The sequence below is a fragment of the Catharus ustulatus genome, chromosome 6 (assembly GCF_009819885.2).
Source record: "Catharus ustulatus isolate bCatUst1 chromosome 6, bCatUst1.pri.v2, whole genome shotgun sequence".
NCBI lineage: Eukaryota > Metazoa > Chordata > Aves > Passeriformes > Turdidae > Catharus > Catharus ustulatus.
In genome coordinates, this window is record NC_046226.1 from 32,272,492 (window position 1) to 32,284,734 (window position 12,243).

General features: G+C 39.0%; 2 protein-coding genes across 17 annotated transcripts in view; one reads left to right on the top strand and one right to left on the bottom strand.

The window, feature by feature from the left end:
- Positions 1 to 5,239, top strand: part of RYR3 (ryanodine receptor 3) — a 200,352-nt gene extending 195,113 nt beyond the window's left edge. For all 16 annotated transcript variants that reach the window (XM_033062284.2, XM_033062289.2, XM_033062285.2 and 13 more), the window contains 4 exons: positions 1,651 to 1,715; positions 1,819 to 1,919; positions 3,441 to 3,492; positions 4,301 to 5,239. In XM_033062284.2, the coding sequence (XP_032918175.1) occupies positions 1,651 to 1,715; positions 1,819 to 1,919; positions 3,441 to 3,492; positions 4,301 to 4,396 (314 nt within the window). In that variant the 3' untranslated portion in view covers positions 4,397 to 5,239. The remainder of the gene's footprint in view (positions 1 to 1,650; positions 1,716 to 1,818; positions 1,920 to 3,440; positions 3,493 to 4,300) is intronic.
- A 71-nt stretch (positions 5,240 to 5,310) lies between these two features.
- AVEN (apoptosis and caspase activation inhibitor) overlaps positions 5,311 to 12,243 on the bottom strand; it is an 83,221-nt gene continuing 76,288 nt past the window's right edge. Inside the window, exons 3-6 of the mRNA XM_033062032.1 lie at positions 9,382 to 9,452; positions 8,269 to 8,364; positions 6,344 to 6,704; positions 5,311 to 5,751 (exon numbers count right to left, since the gene is read on the bottom strand). Coding sequence (XP_032917923.1) covers positions 5,633 to 5,751; positions 6,344 to 6,704; positions 8,269 to 8,364; positions 9,382 to 9,452 — 647 coding nt within the window. The 3' untranslated portion in view covers positions 5,311 to 5,632. The remainder of the gene's footprint in view (positions 5,752 to 6,343; positions 6,705 to 8,268; positions 8,365 to 9,381; positions 9,453 to 12,243) is intronic.

Genomic DNA, 12,243 nt, shown 5'->3' on the forward strand with positions numbered 1-12,243 from the left:
TCTTTGAAATGGAGAATGCAAACCCCCTCTCTCCAAATTATTATAATTTTGAAATCAAGGGGCTTTCAGGCAAAAATATGGGAATTAGGAATAACAGTTCTTTTCTAGGGAAATTAAAATAGAAATACAGTACTACAAAGAAACAAACTCCAAACCCTGACACAGTCAGAGTACAACCTGACACCGTCAGGCAGGGTGTTGGTAGCAGTCCCATTAAATGGTGATTGCAGTCCCCTTGCAGTGACAGATGTGGCTCAGTTGGAGCAGTGCTCCTGCAGAAGGTGCAGTTTCCCTCTGGAGGTCCAGTGGTGATGTGGAGAAATCCAGTTTTCCTCTGGAGTCCAGTGGAGAAAGGGGCTACCTTAGTGTCCCAAAACCTCTGTTTTTATCTTGGTAAGAAATGTTGGGCTCTTCCCCCTGGCTGGAGCAACTTTCAATGGGATGCAGTAATTTTATCAGTCACACAGTGGGACTCAATGGGCCATTAGCAGACAATGACTGGCTGGAGGAAGGATGGGGTGTGAAAAGATAAAGAACAATGCCCTGCCTGGTTTCTATGGATGGCCCATTAGCAAATTATCTGCCATTGAGATAAGGATCACTGCCCCCACCCTCAACAGATGGTGATAGAACAGATACCTTTTATCACACTCTGTATTGTAACATGCGGCTTATAATCAGGTGCGGCTTATGTATGGACAAAAACCAAAAAGTTGCTGAAACCCAGAAGTGCGGCTTATAATCAGTGCGGCTTATAATCGTGAAATTACTGTAATTTTATAGTAAATCATACATAATATGCCTTTTCCCAAGTACTAGACAAAGTCAAAGCACAAGGAATGTAACTTAGGGGGGTTGCAGAGTTTATGAACATTTTTATAACTATCCAGCAATGGTGAACCTTGTGCAGGATCACTGTTCACCTATACTAAGCATTTAAACTTGGAAGAGCCTTGCTGAAGACACTATTCCCACTTTTAGCTGTAATCACCGCAGCTGACTGGAGAATGGGTACTTTCCAATTGGAGATGGTAAATGACATGGAGAAAGTCAGCATGGCCACATAACCATTTCCTCCTTTCTTTAGAGGCTGGTTTGCAGATTTAATTGGTTTGGAGTTGTGATTCACAGCGAACAAAAGCCCTCTTCAGTGATGGGCAGCATTCAACACTCATTGCATAAACTGTTCTAAGGCTGTAAGGAAAAAAACGCACTGTTCTATGGCAACCTGGTGGCAAAGAAAAAATGTAACACATCTATACTGAGAAAAAGTTGCAAATGTCACAGTCCCCAGAATGATCCAATTCTTTTCTTAAAACATTGAAAGTGGAGGAGTAATGCTTCAACTGTGAAGCAGACTCACAAACTGTCCAAGATGGGCTGTGGGAGCAGAGCTGTCTGTTGAACAAGACTTGGGATATAAGAGTTTCATGAGAAGGAGAGTGAAAATTAATTTCATTCATGGCAACAAAAGAGATGAGCTTGTGTAAGGTTAAATGGACTACAGTAAAGCACAAAAAAGTCTTTCTGCTCTCAAGATTGTGCCTATATGTATAAGTATGTTAAATTCTAGACACCGGAGAACTGACATTGCTTGCAATACGAATATTGCTAAGTGCTGAAGTGTTTCTACTTTTCTACTTTAAATAGGTCTGATTATTGATGCTTTTGGTGAATTAAGAGACCAGCAAGAACAAGTGAGGGAAGACATGGAGGTAGGAAGCACAATACATTTTTCATTGCTCTTGTTCAACTAGATTGTTACCAAGCAGCGTCTTTGAGTTAAAATTCATCTGTAACCACTACTTTTGCTTTCAGACCAAATGCTTTATTTGTGGAATCGGCAATGACTACTTTGACACAACCCCACATGGCTTTGAAACACATACTTTGCAAGAACACAACTTGGCAAACTATCTGTAAGTACATTTTACAACTGGAATTGTGATAGAGAGACCTTTCAGATGTAGTGCAATTTAGGCACACACACTGCTGAAAAACCCAAGGCAGAATTCTTTAAAACTGAGGAATATGTCCTCTTCTTTCTGGTATCCCCTCCTCTATTACATATTGCTGGTTACTTTTAAAGTGGTCACCTTATACATGAGGTACCTTTGTGAGACCAGAAGGCACATCAATTCCTTATTCTGCTGGGAGGAAAGCCAGACATGGAGAAGGATAGGGACAGTTTAATAAATTGCTTTAGTTTGGAAGTTTTGATTGTGACTTCTGGGGGCTTGATAATGCTGGTGAGACCATAGAAAATTGGTTTCAATTTGACAAAAAAGAAAACCCAAACCAAAACAAAGCAAATAAAGGCACTTAGAAAGTTCTTCAAAGATAAGCTCCAAAAAAAAAAAATCTGCTCCTATAGTTCTTTAGCAACAGTGGAGCTTTTTGAAACCTTCAAGCACCCAGGAGCTGTACATGTTTAGTGCTCTTCCACTTTCATTATAAATATAGAGCAGAACTAAGAGGATATTAAAAAAGCTATTCTTGTTGCATTAGTTACTGATACAGCAAAGATAATTAATTATACGAGCATTGTGCCAGCAGAATGAAAGAAGCTAGTGAAATCTTATAGCAGTCGGACTTTGGAATACTGCATCTGAACTTTTTTTAATTAAAAAAAATCAATTGCTTAATGTGATGCAAATTTATATTAATATCCATAGTTTTACCCATCTACAATATCCAAGCTTTTCTTACTATATTGAATTGCTTAGTTGTTACATGTGCACCTCCAATTCACCATAAATTAAAAATGGCCATTTTCTCCATAACAGAACGTATAGTGAACAATTGTTTTACCCAGGTTACCCTTTAATTAGACAACTGTTAAAACAAACATACTCTTTCCTTCCTCCACAATGAAAGCACATACTAAGCCTAATTCCAAATTCACTGCATCAAAACTGTCCAACCATGAGTAGTACTAGCTCTAAACAGACCACAGCTGGCTCTCTGTAGAGTCTTCCCAATTAGCTGAAGCTCTCAACATTTGACTGAGCACAGGTGTTGGGGAAGGATAGGCTCAGCCTATGAGCTGTATAGCAGCAGGGTTCAGAATTCCTGGTGCAGCTCTGTATTTATCACACTTACCATGTAGTAGCCATAGTAACTTCTTCCAAGGTGAGATGATGGAGCATATGTGCTCAGAATTTGGCATATGCTTAATTCAGGTATTGCTCCTCGCACTGAAATGAAGGAAATGCTAAACTGCATGTGTCTACTTCTACAGATTTTTTTATCTGTTAGCACTTTCACAGAAGACATGTTTCAGGACAGAATTTTCTCCCTTAAAATAAGCACCTTAGATGCCTAGCAGTGTCATTGCTTTGCTGATTGCCATAATCTTCCTCACATACCCCAGACTAGAAAAGGTCAGGCAGAACTATTGTGTTTCCTGCATTAATACCCACTTTGTGTTCTTGTTTCAGGTTCTTCTTAATGTATCTAATTAACAAGGATGAAACTGAGCATACTGGCCAGGTGAGTTGAAAATAAAACTTAAGAAAAACCATTAAGCTTAACTTTCAATACTTTTTCTCCTCAAGCCTTGTAGCTGTGTACCAGCAGGTGGAACTGAAGTACCACTGAGAAGTGTGGATGATGCCACTCTCCCCAAGAGTCCACTACCAGTGAAAGAAAAGAAGAGTTAGAACAAAAGAGGGGGGAGGAATGCTGCACTGTGCTATTTGACCCAGCAGTGAACTCTGTCAGAAGTCATTTAGTAGTAATCTTACTGTCATCTTATCTCTGAAAAGAAAATCTCTAATGCACTAGGTGTAGTTTATTCCCAAAAGGCTTAAGTACTTAAGCTATTATATTTACAGTGAAAAATCTAAATATATGTGTAGATAGATAGGTATTTGGGTCACTGTATGTTTCGCATTGTTAAGCCTTAAAGGTAAATAAATAAGAAAATAAATAGAACTTAATTATATCTTATCTCTAATAAGAAGCTCTTAGGCAAACATTACAGAAGCACCTTTGTTTTCCATTCAAAGTAAAACACATTTGTTTATATACAAATTTATCAACAGGTTTTCTCTGATATAAATAGACTGATTAATTTATACGTAGATGTTGTACTAATAGAGCTTAAATTTCAGTAGTAGTGAATTAAGAGAAGTATAAAACTTTTATAAATGTTATTGAGTTACAATCTTTTGAGTTCCAGTGTCTTTAAAGTTCTACTCCATGGTAGCAGGCACAATATGTGGTTATTGTTAAAAGTTTATCTACAGCACTAACTGCACAATGACTAGTAAAATAAATAACTCTTTCTCATTTTCAGGAATCATTTGTGTGGAAGATGTACCAAGAAAGATGTTGGGATTTTTTCCCAGCAGGGGACTGCTTCCGAAAACAGTATGAGGATCAACTTGGCTAATATCACAAAAGAAATTATTTACTCACGAACTGCTGAGATCCAGTATAAAAAAAAAAAAAAAAAAAAGGTGTTCTTTTCATGGCGTAATTTTGCAGCTTGTATTTGCTTTAAATGTCTTCAAAGTTCAAGACACACATAAAATTTGACAGCATTTCAGATGCTTTTTGTATCTACACATATGAAACAGGTCTTTTGTTGGCATTTTAATTAGCAAAAACTATGCCAGATCAACTTAAGCCTTCCTGTTCAAACATGGCCTAAAATTATAACAACTTTTTAACCACATCATTAACCTGGTGTTTGGCAGTACAGGTGAAAGGGCTAAAAGGCATCTTAATTGCACATCTGACATTGAAGAACTTGAACATCAGAGACCATACCTCAGAAAAAATAGTTCAACTAACTGCTGTCCAGTTTTTCCCCACAGTATTTGCTAGTGAATGTATTAAGATACAGTTTGAAAAGCTTTAAGCAGTGAAAAAGAAATAATTTTCAAACACTTTGTCAACCTTGAAACATTAAAGTGCCTTAAAACCTGTGTAGACATAGCTATGCAAATTTTTTGTTAGTGTTCTAGATGAACAGACCCATTAAATGTATTGCTTTTCTGTCTTTCTGTATCAAATTGCACTTGAAGTTCGTTTCTATACTACCTTCAATAACAGCTTATTAGATGCTGTTGTTAAAAGACATACACTGTATCAAAATGAACACAATTTAAATCTTAGGCCAAAATAAAACAATGCTCTACAGTCACCTGCAAGTAGAAGTTGCTAGGATTATGCTTTTTTTTCTTCTAATAAAAAGTGCCCACTGCAATAAAGTATTATAAACCAAATACAACTGTTGCAGTCATCTTTCCCATTTTTCTACAATACGGGGTTTTGTGAGAATGGTAACTAAAAACACATATATTCATTGTTCATCCACAGCTTTATTTTAAGGACTACATAGAGCAAGCACAAGCTGAAATAACAGTTTTCTGCACTGTAGCCTGCCTCTTTAGTGAAGAAAACTCTAACTCCATCACAAATTTTAGACCTTTCTAATAATATCATTAGTCTTCAAAAATTTTTAATCTCATCTAAATTAATTTTGTTTGCACAAAATTTTAAGTGCCAGCAAAGAAAAACAGGCATTTGGCATACAGAGAAAGGAAATAACAAGGACATTCAAGATTTAAGTTTCTACGTAATGTTTGTTACATTCAATTATTCATATGAGGAAATTTGAGCTTCAGGCGATCATGCTGTCCAGCCAATCTTCAAGCTCTTCTTCAGTAACATCTTTAGATGCACTTTGCTGCTGCTGTGATGATGTGCTCTTCTCTTCAGGCAAATCTACTTTTAAAGGCTCTAGAGAAGTGAAAACAAGAAGACTGAAAATCTGGAAACAATTCCATACTACCTCTGTCCTGCATTGTTTTGCTTTTAATGCACAACTGACTATATTTAACCACAATCTCTCCTTCTTGAAGAACAGCAAGTCATATTCCAACAATACTTTCCACACTAAACTTCATTTTGTAAAATCAATGCTGGTAAAGTTTCAAAGTAGCATTTAGGAGAAGCCATCAGAAATAGCTGTCAATTCTTCTGTACACTGTTAGCACAGTGAACTAAAGGCTGATGAAGTTACACAAATGCTTTACCTTCTCTGCAACAAAATTCCCTAGCAGTATACTGTTTTTTTTTAATTTAAATTTTCACTAAATCATAAGCCCAATGCTGTTTTGCAGAAGAATTTCACTTAATGTTTGAAGTGAACTAACAACGGTGACACTTAGTGAGGAGTTAAAACTGAAAATGAACAAATGGGCCAGAACACAGCCTCGGATAAATGAAATGCGGGCAATATGGTTGACTGGTTAATCAAAAATTCAAAAAAAAATCACCAAAACAGACAGCAATGGAAATTAAATAAGGTCATGTTGGGTAGAAAACTTACCATTTTCCTTATATTCAATTTTCGAATCTTTCTCAGTTGATATGCTGCAGGATAATGTACCTGACACAGGTCTATTTTCTGTATTAATGGGAGCCTCTAGATTCAGGAGAAGATCTAGTTCTTCATCCAAATGGTCAGTGTCTTGATTTGGCAGCGGATGAACACTCTGAAATGGTTGTCTTGCATTTGCCCTAGAGCCATTTTTACTCCCAGGTTCTGATTGAGCACCAGAATTACCAATAGGATGGGAGACCAACCCAGTTTCATTTTGAGCTAGAGACTGCCGAAACAGCTGCTCTCTCTTCTTCCCATTTTCAAAAACTTTAGATTTCATCTGTGGGATCTCTAGAGGTGTTGATGCCTAGGAGTACAAAAAAGGACTTGAGTCCTTACAATGATTATCTATTATTACTATTCTGTCAAATTTGGATTATAATTCCTACTTCCTATATTTGATCACTTAAGAAGGGACAGGAAATTTGAGCAGAATCAAATTCAGAATTAAAATAAAACTGAAGTTATCTTGATACTTTTATAAAAGCAAACACAAAATATAAGCTCCTTTTATCCCTTAGAATTCTCACAGAATATGCGATTGTATGCTAACACTGATACTGACAGAATCATAGAATGGTTTGGTTTGGAAGGGACTTTAACAATTACCTGTTCTAAGTTGCCTGTCATGGGCAGGGAACTATCCACTAATCCAGATTGTTCAAAGCCTCATCCAACCTGGCATTGAATACTTCCAGGGATAGAGAGCTTAGGGATAGGGATACATAGCTTTCTTAGGAAAGCTGTTCCAGTGCCTCACCATTCTTACAGTCAAGAACTTCTTCAAGTCTAATCTAACCAACCCTCCTTCAGCTTAAAGCTATTTCCTTTGTCCTGTCTATACATGTCCATGTGAAAAGTCCCTCTCCAGCTCTGCTCTGTAGGCCTGCTTAAGGTACTGGAAGGTGCTGTAAGGTGTCCCTGGTGCCTTCTGTTCTCCAGCCTGAAGAACCCCAACTCTCAGTCTGCCTTCACAGGAGATGTGTTCAACTCTCTGATCAACTTTATGGCCTTCCTCTGCACTCACTCCAACAGGTCTATGTCTTTCTTGTGCTGAGGACCCCAGAACTGGATGCAGCTCTCCAGGTGGGATCTCACACGGGCAGAACAGACAGTGAGAATTACCTCCCTCAACCTGACGATCAGGTTTCCTTTGAAACATGCCATGCACTGCTGAGTCATGTTGATCGTTTCATTCACAAATACCCCAAAAATCTTTCTCCCTTGGGCTAGTCATAATCCTGAAAGGCCATACTTCTCCTTGCTTGGACATATAGATCCTTTAAAAAATTTTGGTTTTATATTTAAGTCTCACTGGCTCTTTTTCCCTTACATTGGTATTTCCTTCTTCTCTGTTTGAAGGAACGCTTTACTAATATTGTTGCGATCACACCACTGGAGAATAAATGACATTTTCTTTACCTGTACAATTGAAAGTTTTATCTACAAGGATTGATTAATGCAAAAAAAACCACATGTATGTTGATAACAGCTATACAGAAGATTAAATCACAATTAATATAATTAGCAGGAAGAATGTGAAAGCATTTAGAAAATTCTGGTGTAAGCTTTTAACAGCTGCTACAAGAGAAGAAAATATAAAAACAGTGCAATCATTCCATGTCAAACACTCTGATACCTGATTTCAAATCTAATATGCTGCATATGCAGACATTTTGTTTAAGGCCAAATAAGCACACAAAATGCATCAATAGAGGGGTATCCTACATTACATGCCACTTAACACACCAGTCTAAATTAATGCATTTACTTATACAATACACTTTACTTCTGTTTGAAAACTAATCATTCTTGCACACATTATTTCTCGTAAAATATTTGCATTTTCTTGTGAAATTTCACAGCATTACCTGCACAAGTTCAGCAGCTACATTCAGCCTCAGATGTAGAGGCAATTCCTGAAGGGCCTGGACCAAAGACTGGCAGTCAACAGAAAGTGCAGAGAACTGCAACACAATTCAACACATAGTACATTTGTGAAAAAAAACCAACCAAACAAACACAAAAATACCCATCAACAAAAACCCTCATAATTTTAATATATTATATCAAATTAATATTTGGGATACTGACACCATACTGCACACTAGGAACGGAAGAACTGATAAAAAATAGTCACTGAAAGGCTGTGTTCCACTGAAGAAACAGGTAGTGGTTTAAACAAATGTATTTAGTTCCTCACTTTAATAACACTGTGACTCTAAAGCACCTTTAAATACCACTTCCCAGGGAATAACTATTGCAATATCTTAGAAAATCCGTAAAATTTGAATACATGTGGATATTACAAGAAACACTCAAGCAGAGTTTCACACCAATTTTAAGAAAAGCCTGGAAAACAAAATCATATATTTTGCAAAAATTTAGGTGACTTGGAGAGGAAGACAGCTGCAGAGGTTGAGACACTTTAAAGTAACCTGATAGAGAAACAGAGACTTCTATTGCTGCATGCCTTTTAATTCAAGCATAAAGAATTCATAAAAAATATAGTTAGTGTCCGAATTATTTAGGGCATGAAGTTTCAACCAGTGGATATGAACTGTTAATTGGAAGAAACTAGAATGCTTCACAGTCCAATATATGAATATACTCCTGCAGGTTTTGTTACAATCATTCTGTTAAACACTTTTCTCTTGAATACAGCTGAAAAAGGAATGCTGAATTCCTATGTCAGTAAAGCAAAGAAACAGTCCCTTATTTCCTCTTCACTGGAGGGCTTTCTTGTTCTTTCCTCTCAACATTACTTAAAAATCGAGCCTGCAGCTTTGATTAGTCTTCAGTAGAAAAAAAAAGGACAAGGCCCAAGGACAAGAGCCTCCAGCATTAAAGAGAAGTCGATAAAAATATGCAGAATTAAGAGTCCTTTTATTGTATTAACAATTTGTTGCTGAAGGCACAACTGCCTAGATATTCTGTCCCAGGTGATTATCTATGTAAAATTATTTGAATGATAATTCTGTTACCTGCTTATGGCATATACTTTCTTTATCCCATTCTTTCTCATCAGCAAATCGAAACTGTGTAAAGGAATCTCCTAAGGAAAAGAAATGAAAAATAAATTTATTTTAAAAAAGAATGAAAAGTTTTCTCTGAAGTTGCCAACCCTAAAAAAGTAAATTTAAGAAATAAATCTCACCTCCTCAATAATTTTCAGTTACTATTAATGCTGCTTATATTCACAATACTAAACTTATTTATGCCAAACTTCTATAGCACTTTTAATTGCTTACTGCAAAACAATACTAAAAAGGGGCAACAAATGCAAAACTGAATGATGAGTGCTAGGTGCCATGCCAACATATATGATTTTCATTCAAAAGTCCAATTTGGACAACATAGTAGGAATACACATGGTATTCATAGACTGAAATTCTTAAGAACAGCTTTGAAAGTTCTGTAGATAGACTTTCTCTTACCAACATGCAAATATTTCTAAAAATCTATTACAAATAATTTTTAATCACTTTGTACAAGCCAAATAGTGGTCTAGCAGCTATATTCTCTCTCTTCATTGAACTACTCCCTCCTCAGAACATCATCAAAACAAGGCACTGAACCCCAAATTCCACTTCACATGCAAAAAGGACTGAATTTAAAAGAAGCCCTTAAATAGGACTAATTTAGTTAAATACATAATTGCAGGATCTTCTAACCTACCGCATTCCTCCAAGGCAGCAGAAACCTTTTCTCACTATTAGGGATACTGGATTATCATTTTGCTTGAAATGCAGTATTTTTACTGCAGCACCATGCTGTGTTACAAAAGACAGACCTACAAATTTATCTATTGATAAAAACATACAACAACACCAGTAACTCAAAATAACTCAGTAATGTCTGTGACAGCAGAAACATGAAAGATTAGGGCTGCAAGATGATGGCCAAAGGTACAGAGTAAGAGAAAGCTAAGTTGTTTCTTCTTAGACTGTTATTTAAGGATAAAAAACTATTCCAGGAGTTGCATTAGAAAAAGAAATAAAAGCCATACAGAATTATTACTTGAAGCAGGTGAAATTTGATACTGAGCATTGGAGAGCTAGTAACTTGGTCAAGGGTCTGGAAAGTCTCTCTTTTGACAAAAGGCTGAGGGAGTTGGGCCTGTTCAGTCTGAAGAAGAGATGACTGAAACGGGACCCCATCACTGTCTGCAGGTCTCTGAAGGGAAGGGATCGAGAGGCTCTCCTTAGTGGTGCCAAGCAATAGGAAAGAGGCAATGGGCAGAAACTGATGCACGGGATGTTCCACCTGAACAGGAGGAAAAACTTTCCTGTGAGCACTGGAACAGGTTGTCCAGGGAGGTTGTGGAGTCTCCCTCATTGGAGATATTCAAGGACCATCTGGACACAATCCTGTGCCATGTGCTCTGGGATTACTCTGCTTGAGCAGGGAGGTTGGACCAGACGACCCACTGTAATCCCTTCCAACCTGACCATTCTTTGATCACCTGTAAGTCACTGTGATTTATTTCAGCAGTTGGTTGAGAAGTAACAGCTCTCTCTAAAAGAGAATAAATGCCCTAGAGGAAGTTTTCAATGACTTTGCCAACAACAGATCATCTAGCTTTCATTTGGCTCTCAACATCCTAACTGCCATTCATACCTTAGATGATTCCTGAATCATGCCCTTAATCCTGCAGACAAAATCTGAACATATAATTTGCCTTCCCCAAAATGGCTTCTTTTACATTGTCTGCCTGTCTCAAAATGTAGGAGAATGCAACCTTTCAGCAGTTTTACTCAATAGTGCAAGCATCAGCTGGCTTCTGTTTTGCAAACAAAATGAACAACAGCAAAATAGCACAGCAACTGGCATATTTCTTTGCCAAATAATGAGTAATGAGAAATCTAATCACCCTTCAGGTGGAATCTAAAATTTATTTGCCATGAATTTTAAAAATTTTTTACTACCAAAAGTGTATTTCTATTTCACTGCATTTCATTTATGGTCATTGGGTATGCAAATATAGTCCTATAGTAATTTCACGATTATAAGCCGCACCATTTTGACTAAAATTTTGCTCCCACCCCGGAAATGCGGCTTACACTCAGGAGCGGCTAATATGTGAAAAATTTTCTGAAATTTCCAACCCTGGAAGTGCAGCCGAGGTGCCGAGCCGAACACCTGCCAGTAAAATCCGGGACTGCGCAATTTTTACGAATTGGTTACCCTGTTGCGCAGTGGGCGCAGGCGGGTTCTGTGCCGGCAGCGCGGTGTGGGGAGGCGGGGGCTCCCTCCTTCAGGCAGCACAGCCCGGGGGAGAGGCGGGGAGCTCCATGCTGCCATCCCCGCGGCTCGGGGAGGAGGCGGGGGCTCCATGCTGCCATCCCCACGGCCCGGGGCAGAGGCGGAGAGCTCCATGCTGCCATTCCCGCAGCTCAGGGGGGAGGCGGGGGCTCCGTGCTGCCATACCCACGGCCCAGGGGAAAATCGGGGGGCTCCCGCCCCCGCCTGCCGCCACAGGAGCAGGTAGGCTCCGCCCCTGCCTGCCGCCGCGGGAGCAGGGAGGCTCCTTCCCCTCCTGCCACCACGCATGTCGGTGGGCTCCATCCCCGCCTGCCACCGAGAGGCAGCGCTGGGCCGGGGCGAGCGAGCCTGGCAGCAGCAGCGGCCGGCCCCGAGCAGCCCCGCTGAGCTGGGCCACCCAGCCCCGTCGCCAGTCCCGTGCCCGCACAGCCCGAGCCGAGCCAGTAACCCCCGCCATGCCACGATTCTGTTACTACTTGGCAACTTTATTGCACGCGGGTCCTTGCTGCGAACGACAGAGCGGCTTATAATCAGGGGTGGTTTATTTATGGAAAAAGAAAGAAATGTTGCCGACACCCGGA